The following is a 27,831-nucleotide window of genomic DNA, read 5'->3' on the forward strand; positions in this document are numbered from 1 at the left end:
TTTATCAAAAGTGATATAATTTGTTGAAATGAAATTTTTTATAATATTTTATTAATATGTTCAATTTCACTTGCACATTCAGATATTAGAAACAAACAACATTATTATTTACTGTTCAGATTTAGAGACCACATCTTAATATTTAGATGTGTATTCACATCAAAACACTCAAATCTTAATGTAAATCTTAACATTCAGATTCATACCTTTTAATCCTAATGAAAAACAAATGAGGCCTTATATTACTTAATTACCCATCATAGCTATAATTTGTTATAATTATCACTCGCGATTAACATCATACATTAATTATGTGGGCTAACTTCAAGTTTGTATAATTAGTCACACTTGCACATGTAAAATTCGTCATAATATTCAAATACATATGTATAATATACAATTATCTAACCGATATACATATACAATTCACGTCTCTCCCATTTTTTGCCCTCTATCACTCACCTCTCTCCTCTCTCTCCCAATCTCGATCACATCTCTCCCTCTCTCTCTCAATCTCGCTTGTCATATATACAAGTGCATATGTATTATTTAACCGATATACATATACAATTCACCTATCTCCCACTCTCCACCCTCTCTCGCTCTCCTCTTTCCTCCCTCTTCCAGTCTCGCTCATCTCTCCCTCCCTCTTCCAATCTCCTTCGTCTCTCTCAATCTTCTCTTAATCTCGCTTGCCATACATATAAATACATATGTATAATATAATTATCTAACTAAATACATGTACAATTCACCTATCTGTCATTTTTCCCCTTAATTGCTCGTCTCTCTCTTCAGTCTCGCTCGCCTCTCTCGTCTCTATAATATATAACTACAAATTGCAATTATTAAACTATAATTATGAAGAGTAGTTAGACTATTTTTTAGTGACTGTATGTGAAAGTTCGTCAATGAATAACTAAGTAATTAATTAACTTTTGAATCTCATTGATGACATCTATTTCGTTCATTATTATATTGTATAAATTATTTTTTTTATCCATTAATATTTTTGAATGCTCTTATTATTATAAAGTATCACTTCTTATTCATCTAGTACTAGTATTAGAATAAAATTCAAGTGTGAATGGATAAGATTTACATGTCAATTTAGTCTTTTGAAAGAAGCCTAAAATCGAGATTTGTATTACGTATCATTTATTTTTATTTATTGGTATACATATACAAAAAGGTCAGTATATATTTATAAAAAGATTTTTTTTTATGTGTTTGGATGTATAATTTTATATCGCAATATAAAATTATAATATAAAATTAGTGTTTGGATAAATAATTTCACGCTGATTTAATTTCATAATTTCATAATTTCATATTATGAAATGAAATTCATATTCTTTAAAAATCATGATTTAGGCCTTTTCCCAATACAAAAATGGACTCACAAAACTATATCTCAATTTTTATATTTTGTAAAAACAACCTTAATATCTACAAATCATTTATTTCATATGTAAATAAAAATAATAATCCATACTATATAATGATTATTTTCATTAACATAAAACTCATTATTACTTCAAATGAATTTCTCCTTTATCATTTATATTCATCATATCTTTTATTAAAATTTATTTATCAACCAATTGACCAATAAATGATTTAAATTAATAATATTAATTTGTCTTCTCAGTTACACGGACGATAATTACATGAGAAGATTGTTTGGGCGAAGTATATACAAGTTAATACACCACAATTTATATATGTTTAAGTTTATTTTTTTTATTGATTGAATTTTGATCAATAAATATTATCATAATCTTTTAAGAGCATATTTATAATAGTGTATTATGAAATTTTATAAACTTTTCCTTAATAATTTATTAAGATTTTGTATAAAAAATTAAGATAATTTTAATAATTTTACAATTTACGGACTTTGTATATTTATAAATAAAAATTCTGAATCATGGTAAAACAAAACTTCATTTTCATCATTTATCTCATACTCCCAAATTATTTTATGGCTACAAAAAAAAAAAAAAAAATTAAGAACACGAAGAAGAAGAAGAAGAAGTGGATGGATGGATTATAGAGTTGCTGAAGGAGAGGTAGATAAAGAGCATGAACATAACTGCACTCTCAAGTTTCCTCTCAACCACTCTTAGCATCTTATGGAGTGTCATCTTCTTCAAATTCCTTTTATTTTTTAATCTCAATTTGTCTCTTCAGTTTTACTGTCATAAATCCACATATGCTCTGCCCTTCTGTAATTGCTCTATTTTTGTTTTTCCATGATTGCTTGTCGCCATAATTTCATTCGTTAGGTCTAGGTTTTATTATCCCTTCGAGCTACCGGAAATGGTTCCATGGGCCGGACTCTCTTGCTGTTTGAGTGCAGCTGCTCTTTACCTTCTCGGCAGGAGCAGTGGAAGGTTTGAACTTCTCTTCTTCCAATTTCATTGCTCTACTATGTATATTTATGTCCATGAATTTAGATGGATTTGTTTTCTAATACAGAGATGCTGAAGTTCTTAAATCCGTTACAAGGGTTAATCAATTGAAGGATCTTGGTAAGTAAATTTGTAATTTCATATGGATGGCTTAGTCTCTCCGCTAATTACTTTCAGCAGACGTTTCAATTACCAGTACAAGGAGGTTGCCTCATATCTTTACTGCATCCATCGTTCATAAGAAAAAGAACTAACTTTTTATCCATTCGGAAAAGAGAAGAGGAGCAGATGGATTTTTAGTTTAAGTGTGTGGTATCATGCTACACTTGTAACTCATTTGAGGTAGTATGTTCGACCAGAGGGAAAATTTATATTTTGGGGGCTCCCACTACATCTGCCATTAAATGACCAGGATAAGGGTCGGAGAATTTAGCTTTCGTACAAAAATTGTTTTTGATGCAGCTTAGCTTACTAATTTAAACTGGAAAAATAGAGGTTCAAATTTATGTGGATCTCAATATGCATGTCGAGTGAGCACCAAATGAGAGTCAGGCAGTTTTAGATGATATACGTAGGCGCATCAGTCCCATGGTAAGTTTGAGTAAATTGGGGATACTATTCAAAGTGGATGGAGGAAAGGTGTGTGACCATGCAAATTGAGTTTCCTCTTTTAACTGGATGGATCTCCTTTTGGTTTCTCTACGAGTAGTAGAGGCATTAGACAAGAATATCCTCATCTTCCTGTGTTCTTTTTAGTTATGAAGGTGCTCAGCGAATTAGTGGAGTAGCTGAGAACATGAGGGTGTTCATGATATTTAAAAGAGGGATATCTGTTTGATCAGCGGCATTACGAATTCTAGAATATAGAACTTAATATTGGATAGTTGTATATATCTTATTGTGCCTTTTGTTAGTGCATTCTCTCAACCTTGAATTATCTTTGTACTTCTTTTATTTTAGCACACCTACTAGATACTGCATCCAAGGTGTTGCCTCTGGTGGTTACTATATCTGGAAGGGTTGGATCAGATACACCAATTAACTGTGAGTACAGTGGTCTACGAGGCGTGATTGTGGAAGAAACTGTATGTTATCTCGTTCTTTAAATAATAGCATAAAATGTTTGTTTTCTTTTCAATGATGTTTTGTTAAATGTTCTTGATATTATTACAGGCCGAACAACATTTTCTGAAACACAATGATGCAGGTTCTTGGATACAGGATTCTGCCTTGATGCTCTCAATGTGTAAAGAAGTTCCGTGGTACCTGGTTGGAATGACTTCCTTTTGTCTTTTTATCTTAATAGTCCTGTAGGCTGTTTAAATGAATTCTTAAGAATTTTTCTTTACTTTGATGTATGAATATTTAATAGTTTTTGACTTGTGTACCAGGATGATGGCACAGGTCGCACTTTTATTGTTGGTGGCCGTGGTGCCACGGGTTTGGTACTGACAGTTGGAAGTGAAGCCTTCGAGGAAGCAGGGAGATCATTTGTGCGAGGGACATTGGATTATCTTCAAGGTCTTAAGGTCTGTTCTATCATATAACTGCTGTTTGTTGCAGGTTGTAATTTGTATTTTCATAACTCGTGTGTCTTAAAAAATTTTGACGGTAACTTTGACTCTGACCTATTATTTTCACAAGTAGGAGGCCAACGCCATTTTAATTAGCGTCGTAAGTGTAGAACATAATGCATTGCAGGAAACCACTCTCACCAGTCACTCACATATCCGTTCATGTATGACCATGCTTTTATGTATTTTGGTGAAGTTCATTAATTGATGATTACTTTTGAAGATGCTTGGAGTGAAGAGGATTGAACGTGTGCTGCCAGTTGGTACTCCTTTGACTGTTGTTGGCGAGGTATGATATGCCTTTTGAGCAGAAAAAGTTGCAACATTTTCATAGAAGTAACACAAATTAACAGAATTCAGATGATACGAGTAGCAACTCTCTGTCAGCTTATTCTTTAGTCGTTCACTATGTATTCTCAACACTGATGTCATAAAAAATGTATTCCTGACACTAGCTGTAAATAGAATTGACGACAGCTAAGAATATTGATAGTGAAACAAAACACCTTCTATATACTTACTTAATTCTCAACACCTTCTATATACTTAATTACTTCTCAACACCTTCTATATAGTTCTTTATTTTCTGTAAGGTAACTCTTAGTGTAGTTTCCAGAGATCTTTGTTGCATAACGTTATTGTGGTTATTGGAAGGAAAGAAGAACAAGAACAATTACAAGAGGTGACTTCCAGAGAGGATTCAACTATAGAACAAACTCAAAATGATCCAAGAGTTACATATATTTAACTAACTGGTTAAATGGTGCATGTCCTTGAATTACATAAAATACATATCAAGACCTATGGACATCCTCAATATATATAAAATGATTCAGTTGTTTTGTCACAGTTGAATGGAAGCAAGCATGCAGAGTTTAGACTTTCTTTTAATGTGTCTTTCCTTGTGTTCTTCATGGTCATCATGACCTGATTGGTAGAGAATAGTTTTAAAGGGAAATAATAAAAATAGCAAATAGATTATAGAAATAGCTATCAAGGAAATAAGAGGATCAAAATGCATCCAATATTACAAGTATAGTCTAGTTATACTTGAGCATTCATTGTTCACTTCTACTACATTACTCTGCTTGAACACTAGTCGACCCTTCTCTGTGTGCGCCAAGGGGGCTGGATGCATATAAGAGCTGTCTGTATATAGTGTATCAACTTCATTTTCCTTTGTGATTGTATCAGGCTGTCAAAGATGACATTGGGACAGTTCGGATCCAGCGACCACACAAAGGCCCATTTTATATCTCTCATAAAACTATTGACCAACTCATTGCAAATCTTGGGAGATGGGCAAGGTTGATATGCTTTACTTTCCAACTTTAATCAACCCTATATTCCCCTACTAATTTTACATATTTTTTCATTAGGGTCTGTATCAAGTACCCTTTCCACTATCATATCTGTTCAACAAAGATATGTCTAGAAAAATAAAAGTTCATGAATTGACTTGCATGAACATATATATTCCCCCATGAGTATGTCAAGGCGCCCCCAGGATTTGTTTGTTTTAGCCTCGTACATAGTATTGATAAGTTCTTTTACTTTCAGGTGGTACAAGTATGCTTCAATGGGTTTTACTGCTGTCGGTGTATATCTACTTGTGAAGCATACTTTTCATTATATGATGGAAAGAAAGCGTCACTGGGAATTGCGCAGGAGGTATATTTAGGCCAAGACTTCTAAAACTGCAGTCTTTTATTTTTTTTCCTTTTGCCCCTTACTAATCCTCCCTTCTGAGTTTTGTATCTATCAAAGCACTACTTAAATGTTTGGGTACATTAGAGATGCTTGTACAATTTACTATAGGGTAGGTGCAACTTGTACCTCACTATACTTTTTGTTCATGATTGATTTCAAGGATAAGCTGAGATGCAACAGTTTAAGATGTCTCTTCTTTGCCTGCGTCCCTTGCTCAATTGGGGCATAACATGAGCTGCTGGGAAAAGATGCTTTGGGAGATGTCAAGGTGCCTGCAAGCTGGACTAAGCGCCACAATTTTTAAAAAAGATATGCTTTAGAGATGGTAAAGCCAGATTTATAGTAATTTAGAGATGAGGATTTGATGTAGTACTAGAAAGAGGACAGAGGGACGAGATAGAGGGTATAAATTAGTAAGGGGGAGAAAGAGGGGAAGTTAACAGGAGAGCGAGAGAAAGGACAGAATCTATTACAGGGAGTTATTTACGAAGTGTTTGTTCATAAACTGCATTAGAGTTTAGTCACAACAAATTAGAAAGTACCTAAAATGACAAAATACTAGGAGCTTTCAATGCATATAAACAATGGGCGTGCATATTCCATTTTCATGCACAAAATGTACTTTGTGTGTTAGAAAGGAGGCATAATTTAAAGATACCACTGGTAGGGACAGGAAAAATCTTTAGGGGTCGTTTGGTTGGGAATTAGTTATCCCAGGATTAACTATCCCGGGGTTAGCTATCCTGGGATAACTTATCTCACCATGTATATTGGATAACTTATCCCATCACTATGATATAAATGGTGGGATAAGTTATTCCCAAACAACATAATTTTTTTCATTTCGTCACTATTTCCTTATCCCATCACTATTATTTTTAATTCCTCACACCAAATGAGTCCTTAGACTTTACCTATTATCAGGTTCTTACGCATAATGCACCCCTCTCAAATAAGAAAGCACCCTATTCTGGATACTACTAAAAAGTTGAGGAAGACATGTTATACTGAATTGTAATAGAATGAGGAAGATCTTTATATGCATGCTCTTTTCCACATGGGAGAGATGGACTTTTTTTCTGAGGGCAGCAACGATGATGAGGTGTGTGCCCAAGAATAGGCTATACATGTGTATCTTGTTTGGATGTTTTCAGTCCGTTGACTCGCCCTTCCTGAGAATGAATGGAGTTAATTACTAAGAACACATATTTTGATGAATGCCACAAACACCAAATTGCAGGACCCAATTCTTAGATAAGCAAAGTGTAGCAGGCTAAGGTGAGCGTTAGCCCCTTAAAATATTTGTGACCTAGTATTTTTCAGCTTAAGGTAATTTTCTTGGTATTTACCTCCTTCCTACTTTGTGAAGAGCTTGATATTTAGCCTGTATGGCACTTATGTGAGTATTTTGGTGGAACAGAATTGGAGAGTTTTTGAAGGGTGGAATATGACTTTGCATTGCTTAGGCTTGCCTTTTATTATTGATTAACTTTTGGCGCACCCACGAGGTCCCTGTTAGTATAGATGAATTATTATCTTATCATAGAGAAGTGTTATTTTATGGGAGTTGTCTACTTTTTGGTACACATATTGTCTAACATGGTTTCTCCTCATAACATCAGTAAGCTGTTAATTTTTTATTTTTTTTAGAAAGCTTTGTGTCGGAGGTTCATCAGTTATGGAGCTTGTTAAACCAAACAAAAAATGTCAGTGATTCTTTTTGATACATATATGATAATGGTACTGACAATGATGAGTAACACCAAGATGGTGCAAGAGCAAACTTACAAAAATGACAAGTGTTGCATTCACATCCATTCTTAAGATAATTGAACTTCATCTCTGCTTTACCTACAAATATAATTAAATTCCCAGCTAATTACGGGTGCGCCACATAATAGGAAAGATAAAGCAGTATGGCATACTTTGTGCATTTTTTTCATGTTAGTAGATTTATTACAAATCTAGCACTTTTGTATAAGGTCCTTTTAGGGAATGTTATCCTTAGTTTATCCAGGCTAGTATAGGATAAAGACATATGACTTGCATATGTATGTCCTTTTATTGGCTTTCTCTCTAGTTTTGGTGAATTCTTGATTCTATTAGTGAGAACTTCATTTTGGCTTATATGATGCTTGTTTTTATGAGGTTGAGATTGATTAGGTTGGTCAATCCAATTAACATCAACTTCAAACAGTCTGAGTAGTGTAACTTTGCTCCTCTGTTTTCCCTTTAAATTTTCCAATCCTGCAAGGTTGACTCATCTGGTTTAGGATGCGACCTTGCCAAAAGTTCTGGTGGTCTAGATTTCTTAACTCTTTTGGCTTTAAACTTCTTGAAATATATTTGTACAACAATTTCTTTTGGAGTGGGATAGATTGTGTTCCTTTCATTCTTATGTTCATATATTGCTGGATTTCTTCCATTGGTGTTGTTACAACACCGTACATTTCAAGTAACAGTTTTGACTTTTTGGTTTTTCCTTTATTTTACCTTTTTTGAGTAATAATCCTAAATTTGAGAAACACTTGCACGTGCAGAGTTCTTGCTGCTGCTGCTAAAAGAGCAGGAGATGAGGATGAAGGTAAGCTTGCTTGGTTTACATACTTCCACCTTATCGTCTCAACCTTTTGGTTTCTTTGCAGTCAAATTGTTTTGTTTTGCTATCTTTTCTATTTTTAGGTTCTCACTAATCATTTTATTTTGTTTCCTTTTCTATTTTTAGGTTCTGATGCTACAGCTGAGAATGGAGTGGATAATAAGAAGGACCTCTTAATGCCAGATCTATGTGTTATATGTCTGGAGCAGGAATACAACTCAGTTTTTGTCCCGTAAGACCCTTTCATGAAGGCTTTTAGTTCACTACATGTTCAAATGTTCAGATTTTTGGGACATTGCTATGCTGCATAATTGCGAAAATTTTAGGAATTGCATGCGAATCCCAACTTGTTTGGTGTTGTATGACTAACCAAGCACAATAGAAGTAGAGTTCATATAAGCAATACCAACTAACTCAAGATAAAACTACTGTTTTAAGATTAACTAATTCAGATATAACTAGTTTACAGCAAAGATCTTAAATGGCAAATTGTTTAGTATTGGAAAGGAGTGTGTAAATAGAGTGGAATGGATATGGAGACTCGTGCAGCTTCTCAAACTATTTTGGATTGAGGGATATTTGAGTTCATTTGATTTGATTAATGACGGATCAGCTTCCTTTTTGTCCCTGTTTAGGTTGCTGAATGAGATTCTGAAAAAATGAGCATCTCTGAGACTTGTCATCAGATATTCCTATTTTTCAATTCTGTTCAAGTGTTTTTGTGTTGGGTTGATCCAAGGGTCTTTCCGAAACAGCCTCTCTACCTTGACCCGACTTGTGTTGTTGTTGTTGTTTAACATTGTAGTATTGCCCATTAAGGGCGGGCTGGCGGATACTGAAGGTGTAGTGTCCTCACCCTCTAATATAATTAATTTGACAGCGCAGGGCTAATGTGAAACTTGTGGACTTTTATGTTTGTTTGGTTTTTGTTAGAAAGTAAAATTTTATTTTGTTGCACTTACCTGTTTGTTTCGCAGGTGTGGTCATATGTGCTGTTGCATGACGTGCTCTTCACACTTGACAAACTGCCCACTATGTAGGAGACGGATCGAGCAGGTTGTGAAAACTTTTCGCCATTGAGCAGAAAGCTGCCCTGTTGAAATGGTCATTTTCTGACTCACTCATAAAAATCAAATATGTAGTTCGGATATTAACTTGTAGATAGTATTGAAAGCTGGATTTTGTCAGAGTTTTATGTCATTATGATGTATAATAGCCTCCCTCAATCTCAACGGTTGAACTAGCACCTCAACTTATCATTTTTGGTATAATTTTATTTTCAAACAGATAAATTTTTCAAAATCTGATTAGCTTAACGTCTAATTAGGCATTTTCTAAGAAAGCGTTATTTGGAAAGAATAAAAATTTCTTCCCTAAATTTTAATCTAAAGAATTTTTATCGTAGATTTTAGGTTGATTCTATCACAACACATATGTTTTTCTTCTTTTTGTTAAGAAAGCGGTTTTCATTTAAGATCAAACACAAACTTTTGAACCAACTCCTGAATTATTAAAAGGCTCATATAAAGAAATTACTATAACTCATTCCTCCAAACAGATATATTTCTATAGGCTTAAGGTAGAATCAAACTTGATACATTATATGTTAAGCAAATGAAGAGTGAGCTTAATTCAATCTAACTTGTCATAAAAATGTTCTTTTTTTTCTTTTTCGACTAATGTCTATTATCAACTGTTAAAATGAGATAGGCTATTGCGGGCGGGGCATTCATTGAGAACATATATATGTACTAGTGCTAATACTTTTTTCTAATTTTAAGACTGCATTTTCTTATTCATTATACTTTTTTCTAATATTACGACCGCATATTTATATTCGTTAGTAGGTAATAATCCAACAAAATTATATATAATTCATTTTCTTTTATATTTTTTAAGATAAGAAAAGAAAAACGATAAAGATAGAAATTTATGCTTGAAAATAGTTAACCAATTAATCCAGCCAAACAAATTCTGGAATGACGGCTGCAGTGTTACTCCTAGTATTCGCCTGACATTTCATGTCTTCCAATTTTCTTCTTCTTGCCCAACGCATCTAGTCAGCCGTTGATTTTGAATACAAATTATGATATCCTCTTTTTTTATTTTTTAAAATTATTTATTCAGTTCGTTTAATTTAGATTCGTATATAAAAAGAAATCTCAATTATATACTTTTTAAAGCTCGTACACAAATCGCTAGCCAAGGATATATGTCTCTCGTCTATTTAAGTTCAATTATTTTAAATTTAGAGCGAATAAAATTTGTTTAAGAAAATCATTTTTTTAATGAAATTTCTAAATTTTCAAATCCAAAAATAAATATTGTCTTTCAACACGATTCTTACGACCAAACAATCTCCTGTTTGTTGTCCAAAGTCTTGCTACACTTTTGAGACTTTGAAATCCCCTTTCGAATCTGATGCTTATCATCTTTAATTTTAGTTACTTGCGCACTATTACACATATAGCTGTCTCAGGAATTTCAGCATACTAATATTTCTTGATAAATATGTATTTCCTTCGTCTGTGACACTTTTTGCATTTTGAGATTCAAATAAGTCTATTTTTTATTTTTATAGATCTTTTTAACATTTTGAATTGTCAATTGTTGTGACTTATAGTATTCTTTACGTAGTTTACAAATATATAAATTTCCTTTCAAAAAAAATTGAAGATTTTATACGCAAGTCAAAGTTAAAATATTTGACTTTGAAAAACAAAAAATGCCACATAAAACGAAACAAATATTAAGACAAATAAAATTGTGATACTCAATAAGTTGTACAAAAAATTCCGTATATAGGTTATTAGTCATTAACTATGTATATGTACAAAATTGAGACTTTGAAAATGTTTTTTTTCTAGCTTAAAAAGAAGAAAAAAGAGGCAAGTATGGGAAAGTCGTGAGGAATATGATCCCATGAGGAATATGTTTTGGGCTTTATCCTTTTCACATCATAGCTAATGATTAGGGATTAAGGAACTGTCTTAGTACTAATATATATATATATATAAATATCTGCCTCTTGTTTAAAACAAACAAACAAACAAACAAATATCGTTTGAGAAGAAGAAAAAAAAAATGGCAAAGAACACCAAATCAGAAACCCAGTCCCGTGGAACATTTCGACAGTTTTTCAGGGCCTTTAAACGCCGAGTCTCTCCGGCCCGCCCACAGACCCCGATTTCAAACAAAATACCTATATATTATAATCACAGCAACAATGAACCCATGAAGCCCGGCCCGACCAACATTAACAAGGCAGTCGATGACTCTAAGTTTACTAATTTTATAGATGAGACGAAGAAAAAGATAAAGGCTAATTCAAGTTTTGTTGGTGATGAAAATGGCCCAGTAACTAAACGGGCCACCACAAGAAGGGACAGTTTCAATGATAGAATTTCTCACTTTATCAATCGGGCCAAACTCAAAATACGAACTACTACTACTGTTGATCATGCTGATGGTTAAGAAAACAAATATATATATATTAATTGGTGAGTGCGCTCTGAATTAAATATTGGTTGGATAAGAATTAAGATACGAAAGGAGATGAACTTTTACGGTTGCGTCTATTATTATTTGTTTGATGAGTAATTGTATGCTTTATTTTATTCTGCAGAAATAAAAAATTATGCTTATCTTGACATTGACACTAAATATTCTTCAACTTGATGGATAATGCCAAACAAAATGATCCTTTTTCTGCTGGTTACCACTACGTGAAAATTGTGGTTTTGATTTTTATGTGAAAGTGAATATCAATGAATTCCATTCTTGTAATTGCTCAATTGTTTCATTATATTCTGATTGGATTTGAGATTTATTAATCAAAAGTTACTTCCTCAATTACTACGTAACATTTTCTGTTTTTCGAGAGTCAAACGTTTGATAAAAAATTTGCACATAAAATTTTTGAGTTTTTTAAATTAAAATTTATATATTTATAAACTATGTAAAAAGTATTATAAATCACAATAACTGATAATCAAAAATATTTAAAAAATCTATGAAAAATTTATCATAAAAGATAAATTTATTTAAATATTAAAATTTAAAAATTACCACATCAAATAAGACGAAGAGAGTAATAACTATAAGAAACATGAATCGTTTATATGACAGGTGGTAGATGATAAGTAAATTTGATTAAATTATATTGGTAATAAACAATCATTGTACTGTAGTAACTTTAACCCATTTGAAATTTGGTTTTTAAACCCCTTATTCCATATATCATGTTACAAAATCTATATGCATACATGACATTAAATAAGAGAGAAATGGAAACTTATAATAATGTATATGCATATATACATAGTTACTACATATACTAAGAATTATGAAATAGAGAGGAAGATTTTATTATGATTTTATTAAAATATAATTTTTATATTTACAATGTTAATTGTTAATGAACTGAAATTAAGATTTACAATAAGTCTATCTTTAATTACTTGTCTACTTAGTTTCAATAAGACTATGTTTGGATCATTGTTATTCATTGTATTGTATTGTATTGTGTCGTTACTATACTTACAATATTTGTTTTGATTGTTTCTTAAAATGTATTATACTGTATTATTAAATTTCATTGTTACGTAACAATGGAAACCCCTATTTTATGGAACAACCAATTTGGTGTATTCCCATTGTTACTTAATTTTTTTTCCAATTATATCTTTACATAATATTTCAAATACTATTTTATCCTTTACTTTAATTATTTAAACCTAATCAAACCTCCTACCCTAGAATAATTAAGGATATTTAATTAAATTTATAAATTACAATACAGAAACAATCAAACCAAACAATTAAAATGGTACTAAACAACAACAAACAATACAATCTAACCAAACATTGTATCTACCATACAATACAGTACAATAGAGTACAATATAATACATTATGAAACAATTGATAATAATGATCCAAACAAAGTGTAAGACATCCATAATTAGTTGTTCATTTTGACAAATCAAAAAATAATAATTTTTTTATCTATCATATCTTTAATTAATTACTTTAAAAAGTCTTAAAAATCTTAAGTTTTGTTAATTTATCAATTACATAAATAATAAGGACAAAATGATAAACTCATTAAAAGATGAACAGTAATTTGGGATATAACATTATTCAAAGGCATAGATAAAATCTTAGGTAAAGTAAAATGAAATAGCAATATTTTTTTCTTGTCATATGATTTACTAGCAAGAGAGTGGATTGTTGATTTATTTCAGTGAAGTATACTTAAGAATTCAGTTTTCAAATATGAATAGATTCTCCACTTTATTCATCCAATTTATATAAATACAGTCATAAGTATAATTTATAAACTATTTCGTAAAAATTAAAAGAAGTTGGGATAATTGTATAAAATGATAAACTAATAATATATAATAAATGCAATAGCTATCGTTTGATTTATTTGTGTTTTATTGCAAACTATTGACAGTCGCCTCTCTCCCTCATAATTGCTCAGCATCGATAGTGAGTCGTCTAAACACCAAAACATCGATGCAGGCTACGGAAGTAGAGAAGAAAACAAGCAGAGAGAAACTTAGTCCTTTTGCATTGTCTATTCGCAGTGGCTCGTTGTATGTTAGTTGTATATAATTTATCTCTTTCTCGTTTTATACAATTCGATTCAATTGTATATTCCCTGCCGAAATCTCTTTTGTCTTTCTCTTTTTCTCGTTTTACAAATTCAAATTGTATATAGTTTCTCTCTCTCTCGTTTTATACAATTCGATTCAATTGTATACAAATTCAATTTTTTTACAGATATACAATCACATAATTGAATTGAGAGGCTAACAACAATTTATACAAATAGTCTGCTAGCGAAATTATACAAATTTGAATAGGAGCCAACAAATTATACAATTGCTTCTTTTGTATATATGTATAGCGAAATATGCATAACTTTCAATTGTATATATATAGCTAATACATACATATATTTGTTACAGAGCGCAGTTATGCAAACATTGTTATAGCATACAAATTTAAATTTTTTGTTTGCTATATATGAAAATTGCCCAAAATTTTTTTTCGTGAGAAGGTGTTATGTATTATGAATTTTTTTGGCCCAATTAGGTGGAAACATAAAGACATGGACTCACCAAATATTTATTTATTTGGTTTAGCAGTTATGTAAAAACTAGGTTTTCTTTTCAACTCTTTGTTTTATGGGTCCAAATTTATGGAGAATCCCATTATTTTTGGGTCCAACCCTCTTTTTGTCAGTTTCAGACACACATTTAAGTTGATTTATTGAAAAAATGACAGAAATCTCGATCTTTAAGTTCTCTTATTATCATTATCTCTATTAGTCTTATAAATTTCTGAAATTTCTTATTTCTCATGCATTAGATTAATGTATTAACGCATCAAATTAATGTATCTCGCGTATCAAATTAGTGTATCATGTATAAAATGTACATCATATTAGTGTATCATGTATAAAATATAATATATCTTATTTACGATTAATGTATCTCGTGCATCAAATAATATGTCAGTACATATATTATTGTATCAGTCTGAAGGATTTTTGTAACTATAAACTTATTAGGGACAAATGATAAATTTATCTTAAAAGTACGTGATTTCTATCATTTATCTATCCTTTATTTATTACGTATTGTTATGGTGACTTATTTGGCAGTTGAACAACTAAAAATCTTATGACAACTATGGGCTATGCTCCTTTGCTTTCATGAAGACGACTATGTTTGACATTCTGAGTTCCTAACTTTTATTATATATAATATACTATTCAGATTCTATTTTAAAAAATCCAATCATAGAGGACTGGAGTGAGTTCCTAAGAAATATTCCTACAGCACTTTATTTTTACTTATAGAAATAGCACAAATTAACTAAACATATTTCTACCATAATTGATTAAGAGATTGTAGAAAATATATATTAATTAGACATTGTTCTAGCACAGGGAACAATACATTTATTTCTTCTCCATCTGAAACTGTAACTCTCCATGAAGAAAAGTAGTTCATTATTTATTTCAAATAAAAAGGAAAAAAATAGAAAGAAAGAGAATCCCTTTGTGTGGCTTCTCGTAGGCAACTATAGAGTCATGCAAGGAGCCAATTACGCTTTCTCAAAATGTCAACACCTTTAATTTAATTTGTCCTTACATTAATTAATTGAAGACCATACCAATTACAATAATAAATTTAAATGATTATTTTATATTATATTATTTTGTTTTTTTTAAAAAAAAAAATTCACTCTTTTAACTAAAAAATGAAAAAATAATAATTAATTTTTAAAATTTTTCTAATTACTTATTTAACACTTTCCAATTTAAAATATTCCATCACATTAAAAACAAACATAACTAGGGAAACATCGGTCATTAACTCTTTAATATGAGTATTATGTTTTAAGTAAGAGTCATATCCAATTAATTATCCTTCGTCGACATTAGGGGTCTATATGTCTTTTTTTATTTAATTAATCTTCTATTTCTATGATAGAATTTTTGATTTCGTTACTAGCTAAGTTTAAATAATCATTTATTGATTTCCAAATTAAAAGCCAAGTATGCTTATGATTCCTCCATGACGTTAGCAACAAAAACATTTAATTCGATTACTCTAATCTTTAGTCTTGATATATTTAAATTTTAATCATTATAATATCTTAATAAATATATTTAAGTTTTAAAAATATACATTTTTGGTCCATTTCATTGTAAGAGTTTACAAATTATTATAATTACCCATTATTCTATCACTAAATGATTACATAACCATCCTGATGTTTTATTTATTTTATTTGAATAGTGTCCTTTGGAGGGACTGAAAGGTGGGAATTTTGGAGGGATACGATTATTTGGTCACTAATTATGTATGCCCTTGTCTTTCATCTATTATTATTATTATTATTATTCTACCTTCTGATTCTTAATTTTTTTTTCTTCTCCTATTTGTCACTCCTTAATTACTCCTAACTAAAAAGGGAAGATATATATATAGTACTTTTGTATTTATTTATTAAAAACATAGTGTGCACTCAGATGAGGTTATATATATATACAGCTAAAACTAGTTGGCAGTGTTCAACATAATTCACATTTGTAATTAAAGGGACACCACACATGGTAAAATTATTTAATCATACAAAGATATGATACAAAGATACGCCCATTTTAATTAAATTAAATACTTGTCTTCATTAACGTAACCAACTCCTCCCTTTACCATTCACAAATTAAACTTCCATTTATTTATATAATATATGCTTTCGAGAATAAAGAATCCAATCATTCAAAGTGAAAATTCTATTTTTTTAAAAAAAAATTATTCTCGCAATCGAATACTATTCATTTTTAACACTTATATTGAAAGTTCAAACCCAACTAGGTAGCAAAGATCGACAGAATATTGAACGCAAACTTAAGTCATCATGCATTACCATTCAAATTGTTGCATCTTAGCTTAATTCCTCAATAACACCCTTCATGTGATGTAGTTATTTATCTCTACTATTCAAGTTTACAATTTTAAAATCATAACTTAACATAAAAATATTGATTAAGATGTGCAAAAGTTGACTCAAACGCTTCAATCTTTTTTTTTTAAAAAAAAGAAAATATATATTTAATAGCTCTTTTTATTAAATGTCATTCGCTTGATTCATCTTACTACTTGCATTCCTCTATCAAAATTTATTATTCCCGTATATGAACTAAAATGAGAATTTGGTACTTTTATAACAACATTCTTGTCTTTCTCTTTTGCTTTTTTACCATCTATGTTATTCCAAAAGTTGAAATGACATGAGTATAAAAGTGGATATTGAAATATAAACATGAAAAATCTTTTATTTTTAAAAATTAAACAGGAAAATTGAAGGATTGTTCCTAGATTTTAAACATGTTTGTTATTTTATGTAAATTTTACTTACAAGTTACATGCGAAGATATCTATACTAAATTATTTAGAATTCTAGTGATCATCATGAGCCAAGTATAGTATTATTTGCTTTAATTAATTATGGAAAAGAAATTAAGCAGACAAATATGATCGTTCCAAATTAACACCAATTTTATTTAGAAGATGAACAAGATTAGTGTTCTTGTTTGTTAATTACTTTTGGCCCACGCTGCTGCTGGCATTAGCTTTTAATTAACCACATGTTTCATATGCAATAAATATATATACTTTTTTAATTTCTCCATGATGACATTTCTATTGTTTTTTAAAATGTACCTTTTTCCTTCGTAAAACGATGCTGCCAACCAACCATCCTTGCTTTTTGTCTTTTCCCATTATATTTTTTTTTAAAAAAGGGCTACCGATCATAGTAAAGATGGAGTAGTAAAAGTAAACGAAGATATTGCGCGGAGATTTCATAAATAGCTAAAAGTTGAAATGTAATTAATGTTATTAAATTTCACGTGTACATAGCATAACTATAGTTTCCATAGAATTGTATATCTTACTGGAAAATTTACTTTCTTATACAAATTGAACTCTTAAACTTGAGTAATCAGACAATATCTAGGTTATGACCTCACAAATCATCGTTATGGAATATGATTAGAAATTCTTGTCAAATATGAGTTCTAAGTTTTACCAAACAAAGAAAGATAATATTAACTTCCTAAATAAGCATGTTAAAGTATCTAAACACAATTGATTAAAATATATAAATAAGCAAATGTATACATTATACAAATAAATAGTCAGAACTATACTTCTTAATAATATACAAATAAAAAATAATTAATTTATACCGCTAAAAATATAGAAATAAGATCTAAAAACGTAAGAAGCTGCAACATTGGCTATAGATCTTGATATTTGTGTAGATTAATTAATACATATGGAAATATTGTTAGATGAAATGTGTATCTTAAGAAGATATTGACTATAAATCTCAATAACACATAATATACAAATCAATTTGTACAATTTACCTCTTCTCTATTTTGTTGGTCCATTAGATTATATTTGACATCTTCTTATTTTGATTTACTGGTGGTAAATGTTTTTTTAAAGTTAGCATTTCATCTTAAATTATTTTCTCTGTGTTCATCCCCTTTTTTGAATGCTACTGTATTAGATAATTTACAGTAATACTAACCTGCAATTATTATTTTTTAGTAATAAATAAACAATAAACATAAAAAATGGTTCATGCTATGCTGTACGGAGTGTCAGCATTGTAAAAGTCACCCTTTAAAAACCTCCCCAACAGAGCCCCATTGATAAATAAACCGGAAAATACTGGGCCGACACCTAACAATTTCTCCGATTCCACCGCACACATTCAAACTAAATAATCCAACGACTAGCTAAAAGCTTTGGCACATTATATTTTTTGAGAGAGAAGAGATTATTACGGAGTCTTTAACCAGCTAAAACTTCATTGTTTCGATATGCCGCCAGCTGCCGACGTTGTTGGACACCACCGTGTAGTACCCTTAGATTCTAAGGTTACGCCCACGGCCTTCATGGTATCGGAGACGTTTGCTAAGGACGCAATATTAGCGTGGTTCAGGGGAGAGTTTGCTGCTGCAAATGCGATTATAGATGCGCTTTGCAACCATATAACTCAGCTTGAGGGAGGAAGAGCAGAGCATGAATCGGTGTTTGCAGCCATCCACCGCCGGAGGCTGAATTGGATCCCAATTCTACAGATGCAAAAGTACTGTTCCATTGCCGAGGTTACACTCGATCTACGTAAAGTCGCTGAGAGAAAGATCAAGGAGAGAGAGGAGTTTGCAATCTCCAAACAGTTCGATAACCAGGCAAGCACTCATGAAATAGTGGATGGAGATGATTCTCCTGAAACTGACATCACTCATGAAATAGTGGATGGAGATGATTCTCCTGAAACTGACATCACTCATGATACAGGTGAATTATATACTACAGCTTAATTTCCGTACACAATTTTGGCTTAAATTAACATTTAATTCATCATGAAAACTTAACAGTTTGCGCCTCTAAATAGGGAAATTGCACTAACGAATTTCTTTTGTTTTACATCCTATGGTGATAAGTTGATTGTCACCTAAACAAATTTGACTGATTCATTAAAATTCTCATCTTTGTTCAACTCTTTTGGTACATGCTCTTGGCTATTAACAGGACTCTTAATACAACACTTGGAAGAAAGTGTTGAATTCTGCTCAAACCATGAGAACTGTGAGGCAAGGCATGCCCACATCAAGATGACAAAGGGGTTTGTGTCGAAAGAGCTAGTCAAAGGGCATATGGTGAGTCCTCAATTGCAATTTGCATGTTTTCCCTGAAGGAGGACATTCAATTTTAAATCCAATGTTGTGAAGATCTTAAGCTTCCATAATCTGTGACTTGTCAGGTGAATGTAGTGCGAGGTCTCAAGTTATTCGAAGACATATTTACTCCAAATGAAATCTCTAAACTAAATGATTTAGTGGACGAACTTCGTGTTGCTGGCCAGAATGGTGAACTCTCAGGTGGATCCTGTGATTCGTGGCACTTTTATAGTTAGTGTTGTTTCCTTTTTGAGGCGAAGTTTTGCTCGAGCAGGTTTGGGAATTGATTTGCTTTGTGACTCATTATAGCAGCCTTAGCTTACTATATAGGCTTTTCCATGAATTATATCTTCTGAGTGAAAATTTTGTACACATGTAATCAGGAAACTGTTGTTTTACCCTTGGTGCTTGAGGTTTACGCTGATTGCCTCTCTTCTCCTTATATTGTGAACTATACAATCACCAAAAGCTCGACTCAATGTTCTATAATCTAGTTTCTTTTTAACAAGTTGTGCACTGCTCTCATTTAAGACACTATACTTCTTAAGTGGGAGAGAAAGAAGCTCTTTACTATATTAATTCTTTATCAGTGTTCTTCAAAATCACCTCTTTATCTTTGATTTCCACCCTGAATTGCTTGACTTCCTTTTCAGGTGAAACTTTTATTTTATTCAACCAGCAAGTGAAGGGCAACAAAAGAGAGATGATTCAGCTTGGGACCCCAATTTTCGGACATATAAAAGAGGAGGCCATGTGTCAAAAGAGTAAGGGAAAGCTGTGCCTTAATGCATATCTATGTTTGTTGCAACAATTGGATTCATAAAAATTTCTGAATACTTTTATTACCTTTTAACACATTCCGTAAAGCTTAATTGGGAGAAATCAACCTTCAGGTAACATTGAACCCATTCCAGCTCTTCTACAAGGTGTCATAGACCACCTGATTCAGTGGAATCTAATATCAGAAAGTAGAAGGCCTAACAGCTGTGTAATCAACTATTTTGATGAGGTTCATATTTGTTTATGCCAGATTCATATTGGCCTCTGTACATTTTGATTGATAAAAAGTGGTGCCTAAATGTGTTTTTGTTTTTTGTTTTTTTGCTGGCTTATGTAGGGGGAGTATTCACAGCCTTTCATGAAACCACCACATTTGGACCAGCCGGTGTCTACCCTTCTCCTCTCTGAATCAATGATGGCATTTGGTAGAGCTCTTGTGAGTGATAGTGATGGGAACTACAAAGGATCATTCATGCTTTCTCTTAAACAAGGGTAATGTGTATTCACAAATTCCGATTTTCCTCCTGTAGCAAGTCTTTCTCATTAACATGGGAGATTGCAATTCCTCCATTCCCCGGTGAAAGAAAGGCCATGCTAGTGTAATTTCAGTCTGTTAGAAGTGTCCTTATCAAACGACAATTCTTCTTATGGTGACATTCTTCATTTTGTCCTATATTTGGCAGGTCTCTTTTAGTCATGAGAGGAAACAGTGCCGATATGGCTAGACATGCACTGTGCTCATCAGCTAGCAAAAGAGTTGCTATTACATTCTTCAAAGTAAGAACAGAGATGAATAACTTCGTCTCGGATCAAAAAATCCCTCCTCTGACTAAAGCAATGACCTTATGGCAGCCTGGTGTCCCAACACATTATTCAACTGCAAATGGAGCAGCTAATGGTTATAAGATTATGGATGTGATGCCTAAATGGGGTTTCCTTCGAGCTCCAGAATTTATGGTAGCTCCTGTGCGTCCGATGGTTCTAAGCCCTCGAAAAATTCCAACTGGTGGTACTGGTGTCTTTCTTCCATTATCAAGAAAACCTGCAAAACATATTCCACCACGTGCCCAGAAAAGGCGGTTTCTTGAGCTACCTTCCCCTAGTGGGTCGCCTAAATCAGCGAGCAGTTCAGAAGCAAGTACGGCTATTTAGACCGAGTATGATCAGAGACCCATTAGTGCTGCATCCAACATCCCTTGTCCGTTGTTACTTCTCTCCACGATGAGCTCAGTTGTTGAGTATAGATATATATTGTGCGTTTTTTATTCCCTTCAAAGGTTTTCCTTCTTTACTTAGGTGTTGGTTGATATACCTTTTACTTATGCTAACCATGAGAGGCTTTAGATATTTTGAGCTTAGTCAGTTGAGTGTATTATCTGCTGAATTTTTCATTGAGTTTTTCCTTTTTCTATCAATCTCTTCAAGGACAGTAGAGGTTGATTTTAATGTAATTATATCCTCTTTCTCTTCTCAAGTACCAGCAATTATTATTATTTTCATTCACTTTTCCATCTCCAGTGAAATTCCTCTATAATGTTTTTCTGGATACAAAAAGGACATTTTTAGTGAATGGTATTCAGTTTTAGTTCTTTCAAGTTCCGTATCATACCTTGGAGCTATCTGTTCATTAATCTGAGCAAAATTCGTTAACTGAACTAACTCTGTCGATGGCTACTTTAAGATCTAGGAGAGTACTGATGATGACGGAAGAAAATGTTAAATTAGTATTTACACAAACGTAATAATCAAATTGAAAGACCAGAAGAAAAAATTATTGATGACCTATATATGCGTATATTCAGATAATCTGATATACAGAGGAAGAGCACTAATCTTCATCACACTCGCAACAAGAATAAGGAGTCGAAAAATGCAATAACAGCAACACAGAAACCGCATTTACTAATGTTTCTCAATTAAAGAAATCATGTATTAGTAGCTAGGGAGTACAACTAAAGTTCTCCTAATGTGGTGACTGGGTAACACATTTGTACTATGTATGACTGCAAGACCTGTTTTAGTCAATCATTGACTCCTTCAAATAAGCTAGACCCCAGCATAATACAGAAACATATCAAACACTAGCTAAATGTAGGTAACTGCATAGCCTACTTTTCTGGCTAAAGCTCGTCTTTCCTCGTTGTTGTCTGATAACATTTCTCATCCCAGTAATACGGGAACTTCAATTTGGCAGCTGTGTGTGGCATCGACCAGTCATCGTACATAAACCTGAAAACAAGTGCGAGAAAGCAAAGCTCGGTTAAGTAATAATTAGAGCGTGCATGCACAATCTGGGATTATAGAAAATTTATCAGTCAATCATGACAAGCCAACCACACAAGGAAAGATGAATAACAACATTTCAGAAATCCCTTGCAGGCCTTTACGCAGCTAGTACCATCATGAACTTAGAAAAACAAGATGCTTCCAAATGCACAGGCAGGCTGATCTCAAGTCTTTCAAATGGCCAAATTAGATAGTAGTTGTTTTGGTCCATGATGAACTATTCTAAAATATTTTGACCTCCTCCTCCCCCCTCTTGTTTATTGTTTTCCTGGAAGAGGGGTTACACACAATGGGATACATGTTGACAAGAACAAACATCAATGTTTAAAAACATATAGTAAATCATAGGAAACACAGAGTGTAACTGCATCAGAACAACTCCCATTCAACTCTGATAAAGTCCAACTGTCCAAGTACTGATCCTTATCAGGTGATGAAACTGATATGGAGTCTTTCATCGTGGGGAAAGTATAGAAACAAAAATATGAAAGTAAGAACGTTAACAAAAAATATTAAGCACAGACAAATTGATGGTATATGATAATCTGTGCAATGGTGGACTGGAAGTTTATTGTTCAACACATGTTACTTACACTTTCACTGGAGGACGAGATATAACAACTAAAGCTTGTAAATCTTCATGTTCACCAGTGTTCCATATCTGTAATTACAAAAATAAAAGCATACTTCCGGTCACATGCGCACAGAGAAGAAGCCTAATTTAAAAAGTTGTAATACGATTGACAGCTCAGTTGAGGTTTTGTGACTGCAAAAGCAGCATTGGTATAGGTCTTTCAACACGCTATATTAACAATTTTGTCTTAATTGAAGGCATGCATCTAGGATGACTAATGCAAACTACTTGGCTGGGAGAAGTAAACCAATCATCAGATTCATCCATCACAAACAGAAATAGCATGGAAAGATGAAGAAAAACAAGTAGATTAGCCATGAAGGGGATAGAGCATATCTCACACATAAAGATATTATGAAGTGGAGACAAAGATTATCCTAGAAGCCTGGTAAAATATTGACTGATTTAATTCTTAAATCCTTTCAACAATTAATTTGTCAACTGATTGATTATAATTCAAGAAGTAAAAATTAGAAACCCTTGTAAGTGTTTTTATCCACAATACTAGATGCAACATTAAGAAATGTATCAGCTCAAAGTTTTCTTTATCAAGTTATTGAACTCAATTTACATCTTGCAGGAATAACTTTAAGCACAGGTATGATAGAGCAAGGCAGAATGTATACCTGGTGTACATCATTAACGGGGATATGAAAAGTGCTATTAGGGAATATATGAAACTCCTGTGGGTTTCCTGGGTACTTTGAATGTGAACTAGGAGCAAGATAGAGAGTGCCTTGACCCTTCAAGACGATAAAAACTTCTTCACATGAGTGCCTGTGGATTGGTGTGCGACATCCGGGGGCAAATGTTTGTAGCCACACCTCTATCTATTCATGAAATAATAGCAATGAAACCAAAGTAAATTGCAACAGTCTAAACCAAATAGACAATATTAACTATCAATCAACTTTATTTCAATCTCAAATTAGATAGAACTGGCTATATAAATCCTTTCTATCTGCATTCTATTCAGGTCAGCGAATATCATCAAAATTAAGAAACTGCAAGCAGAATAGCACCTCTTTCATGCCGTGCAAGACTGAACCAGCAATTGTAGTGTGAGATAAACCTGACCTCCCGTAGTTGTGTAGTGGAAACTCGCTGATATTCTTCACGAGTGGCAGTCCTGCAAAATGAGGAAAATCACAGCTTCTATAAGATAAAAAAATTTGCTCATAATAACAACCAAATGAAAATGTTAATTAATTTCTTTACAGTTCAAAACAATTGAGCATATTATCAATCAATCATTGGAAATTCACTCAAAGGAACCAATAACTTGTTTCTTCTATAATTAAAAGCGCCACAACTAATCCAAATCAGCTTCTAAGCTCCCCAGAATTTCCTCCAATAGGAATTTTTCCCTAACTTGACGGCAGAAGCATGGTTTTAAATTAGTGAGAACAGAATACCAGTGCAATGCATCCACTACACTACTACTTAGTGAAAATTTATAATGATACATATCAAGTTTTTCTCATACACATACAGAGGAAATGATGAGAAGACTTGCCATTAATTGAGCACTGAGAAGCTTCGGCTGTGGAAAACCACAAAAGAGCAACTAGTATGACGACGCCATGGCGGATCATTATCGTACCATCAGTCTGAAAACTGGAAACTCCACTTTTCATCACCGTACCGTCGTTCGAGAAAACGTCCAGAAAGATCCACTGCTTGATGAACGGTGCATCGGAGCTTTTTGTTTATAGAAGATTCGAGACTGGTTTTACTGAAATGTCCCTTACTAGGCCCCATTTATGTTTTAGTTGGAATTTGTTTTTTCAATCAAAGGGTTATTTATATTATATAATATTATAGATTAATGGGTTCCTCGTCCGCTGACAATGGTAGGTCAGTTTCGACCCTGGATAACACAAAGAGGTTCATTTCTAACTTACTGCGCATTCGACCGTACGATATCATATCACTATATGGTATTATAAAATAAAATTTATATTTAGATATGTAATCCTACGTTATACAATTCTATATTCTTTAAAAATTATGATATAAAAATATCATTTTATGATTTGAAAATTTAATACAAAAATTAATTCACAAGTTTATAATTTGTTAAAACAATCTCACATTTATATTGACTAACCATTTATTTCACATGTAAATAAAATTTATAATCACATCATTATTTTTTAAAAATTATTTTTTTTACCGACATAAAATTTATTAGAGAAAAGACATAAAGTAATCATTGAAGTTGTCCCGAATTTCAAAAAAATATTTTAACATTGTAATTGTCCTATTAATACATGAAACGTGTTAATTTAATTTTTTTTAAAAATCATTTAAAATTTTCCTTTATTTTTTTCTTTATTTCTCTCTCTTTATTACTTTTTGAATTTTAATTTTGATTTATTTTAAATTTCATTTCATTTTTTATCTCTCTTCATTTTCTTTTTTTTTTCTTCATTTCCCAACCTCCCATGTCAAATTGAATCTTACTTTCATTTTTTTCTTTTTTTTTCTTTTTTTTTCTTCTTCTCAGTCTATTTATACTATTATTTAGACTTAAATAAATTATCGATAACAAAATTAATTATCTTTTAAAAAAAATTAAAATTCTAAAGTATCATCAACTACTCATCTTCATATAAAAAAAAATTAGAAATCATAATGTTAAAAGAATAAATTAATTTTCCGAAAATTGAAAGAACTTAATTGAAATCGGATAAAACAAAAATTATATTATACTTCCTAATCATCTTATTAATTTATCTCATTTTCATATAACTTCAAAACTAGAAATGATAATTTTGGAAGAATTATAATTTTTAGAAATTTGAAAAAGTTTGATTGAAATTTGGATAAAAAAATTAAATAATACCTACTAATCATTTTGAAATCTAATGTGCTTATCCAATTGTTCGAATGTAATTAAATGTTTAGATATAATTTTAAATTAAAGCAAGTTAAACTAATAGTAGTAAAAATGAGAGATTAAATTGTGATAAAAGGGGACATTTAATGTGAGGAGCTTCAGTGAAGATGAAAATGAAATTATTTTCTTCTTTTTATTTGTTCACACTCTTTAAGGGAGTGCATATACTCTCCATGTCAAGTTTTCAATAAATAATATAATAATATCAGTTCAGAATTGTTTAGGGGGTTAATAGCAAGTTTGCATAGTCTAGATATCTTTTTGATTATTCGAGACAACTTCAGGAGTTACTTTATGTCTTTTCTCAATTTATCATTCTCTCCAACATTTAGTCACTTTTACTCAAATATATTGATGAAACAATTAATTAAGTGGAGAACAAATAGTTTTGTAATAATTTATTGTGCGATTTTTTTTTTATATTTATTTGAGAAGATTGAATAAACAATTGGGGATATTTTAATAGTTTTAGAACTTATGAGATTTTTATGTTTATGAAAAACTACTAAAATTCACATCACATGTCCAAACAAACTTTACTTTCATCTCATGATATCATTTCATAATACCATATCATTATTTAGTATCATAATACCGTATCGTATGATCAAACGGGCCCTTAGTTTTACTACATTTTCTTTTGGTGCCAATATCTGTGTTGTAATCAAAATGGTGGATTAGTCAAAAACTTTATTCTTCCCTCCTTTCTTCACTCCATTTTATTTACGAAAAACATGCTCCATCTTTATGATTTTTAATTTTTGCTATCAAGAACCAATATTCAATAATCAAATTAGGGGTACAAATGATTGGGTTGGTTCAGGTTTTTAAATATCAAATAAAATTAGTCGTGTAAAAAATTTAAATATATAAATCAAACTAAACTGATAAAATTTGAATTTTTCAAAATTTTCAAATACCAAACCAAGCCATTGTGTCGAATATTTAAATATATAAATCAAACAAAACTAATAAACTTTAAATATTTTCAGATTTTTTCGGTAAAGTTTGCATACAAACGTATAATTAACTTATGCTCCAAATATTTCTTTAGTCCAACCAAAATACAATTATTTAAGGTGTTTCTTAAAAAAAATAACACAAAATATGAGATCAGTATTGATAACACAATATTATTCAATAAAAAATAATAATGAATCATCATATAAAATAAACATTGTAAAGTCATAATAAAAATAATCATAATTTAAAAGCGCACTAAATCATACTAAAATAAGTTTAATAAGTATTAGTTACATTACTAAATATTTAAGGAAAGTTAAATTAGATTATGTATTTTAATTGTTAATAAATCAATGTAAAACTAAAGAATAAATATTCAATGTTATTGTCATTCTTAGAGTGTGTTTGGTATGAAGGAAAACATTTTCTGGAAAATGTTTTTCAATTTTCTCATGTTTGGTTGGGGCAAAAGTTTTGGAAAATGTTTTCCAAATCAACTCATTTTCCTCAAAATTAAGGAAAATGACTTCCCTTCAAAAATTAAGGAAAACATTTTCCAAAGCTCTCCTCCAATTTTAAATTACATTTTTTTTTTTGGAAAACATAAATTTAAAAAAAAATATTTTCAATTTCAAAATTTTATTTTTTCACCGATCTCTGACCACCCTCCCCCTCTACCCCCCCC

General features: G+C 31.5%; 3 protein-coding genes and 1 long non-coding RNA gene across 5 annotated transcripts; 3 read left to right on the forward strand and 1 right to left on the reverse strand.

Moving 5' to 3' along the window:
* Window positions 1-1,957: 1,957 nt before the first annotated feature.
* On the forward strand, window positions 1,958-9,543 carry LOC107023810 (E3 ubiquitin-protein ligase SP1). Of its 2 annotated transcripts, XM_015224620.2 has the most exons (12): window positions 1,958-2,072; window positions 2,289-2,396; window positions 2,482-2,534; window positions 3,375-3,499; window positions 3,588-3,683; window positions 3,806-3,943; window positions 4,212-4,277; window positions 5,183-5,295; window positions 5,549-5,659; window positions 8,239-8,282; window positions 8,424-8,529; window positions 9,275-9,543. In XM_015224620.2, exons 2-12 carry the CDS (start codon window positions 2,323-2,325, stop codon window positions 9,375-9,377), a joined length of 1,029 nt encoding a protein of 342 aa, XP_015080106.1. In that variant the 5' UTR covers window positions 1,958-2,072; window positions 2,289-2,322; the 3' UTR covers window positions 9,378-9,543. The 2 variants fall into 2 exon arrangements, with proteins under 2 accessions (XP_015080106.1, XP_015080105.1); XM_015224619.2 differs by having other exon boundaries at window positions 1,990-2,396.
* A 1,552-nt stretch (window positions 9,544-11,095) lies between these two features.
* Window positions 11,096-12,083, forward strand: LOC114077554. Its single transcript, XR_003578873.1, has 2 exons — window positions 11,096-11,797; window positions 11,923-12,083. It is a non-coding gene; the product is annotated as an uncharacterized LOC114077554 (long non-coding RNA).
* A 6,419-nt stretch (window positions 12,084-18,502) lies between these two features.
* LOC107021513 (RNA demethylase ALKBH10B-like) lies at window positions 18,503-21,864 on the forward strand. Its single transcript, XM_015222192.2, has 7 exons — window positions 18,503-19,198; window positions 19,433-19,560; window positions 19,665-19,782; window positions 20,235-20,345; window positions 20,475-20,590; window positions 20,699-20,853; window positions 21,045-21,864. Exons 1-7 carry the CDS (start codon window positions 18,718-18,720, stop codon window positions 21,511-21,513), a joined length of 1,578 nt encoding a protein of 525 aa, XP_015077678.1. The 5' UTR covers window positions 18,503-18,717; the 3' UTR covers window positions 21,514-21,864.
* Window positions 21,865-22,217: 353 nt separating this feature from the next.
* Window positions 22,218-25,015, reverse strand: LOC107021575 (auxin-binding protein T92). The gene is made up of 5 exons (XM_015222264.2): window positions 24,798-25,015; window positions 24,304-24,410; window positions 23,908-24,111; window positions 23,241-23,308; window positions 22,218-22,590 (listed from the first exon to the last, which is right to left on the reverse strand). The coding sequence occupies exons 1-5, from the start codon at window positions 24,916-24,918 to the stop codon at window positions 22,482-22,484; spliced, it is 609 nt and encodes a 202-aa protein (XP_015077750.1). The 5' UTR covers window positions 24,919-25,015; the 3' UTR covers window positions 22,218-22,481.
* Between the last annotated feature and the right edge of the window lie 2,816 nt (window positions 25,016-27,831).

This window comes from Solanum pennellii, chromosome 6, assembly GCF_001406875.1.
Source record: "Solanum pennellii chromosome 6, SPENNV200".
Taxonomy (NCBI): Eukaryota; Viridiplantae; Streptophyta; class Magnoliopsida; order Solanales; family Solanaceae; genus Solanum; species Solanum pennellii.

Coding starts and splice junctions, on each gene's coding strand:
- LOC107021513 (XM_015222192.2), top strand. CDS start 18,718: ATGCCGCCAGCTGCCGACGTTGTTGGACACCACCGTGTAGTACCCTTA. Junction 19,561..19,664: donor AGCTAGTCAAAGGGCATATG/GTGAGTCCTCAA, acceptor GTGACTTGTCAG/GTGAATGTAGTGCGAGGTCT. Junction 20,854..21,044: donor ATGCTTTCTCTTAAACAAGG/GTAATGTGTATT, acceptor TATATTTGGCAG/GTCTCTTTTAGTCATGAGAG.
- LOC107023810 (XM_015224620.2), top strand. CDS start 2,323: ATGGTTCCATGGGCCGGACTCTCTTGCTGTTTGAGTGCAGCTGCTCTT. Junction 2,397..2,481: donor CTCGGCAGGAGCAGTGGAAG/GTTTGAACTTCT, acceptor TTTCTAATACAG/AGATGCTGAAGTTCTTAAAT. Junction 3,684..3,805: donor AAGAAGTTCCGTGGTACCTG/GTTGGAATGACT, acceptor CTTGTGTACCAG/GATGATGGCACAGGTCGCAC.
- LOC107021575 (XM_015222264.2), bottom strand. CDS start 24,918: ATGAAAAGTGGAGTTTCCAGTTTTCAGACTGATGGTACGATAATGATC. Junction 23,309..23,907: donor CCGTTAATGATGTACACCAG/GTATACATTCTG, acceptor TTGTAATTACAG/ATATGGAACACTGGTGAACA. Junction 22,591..23,240: donor TCTCGTCCTCCAGTGAAAGT/GTAAGTAACATG, acceptor ACTTGTTTTCAG/GTTTATGTACGATGACTGGT.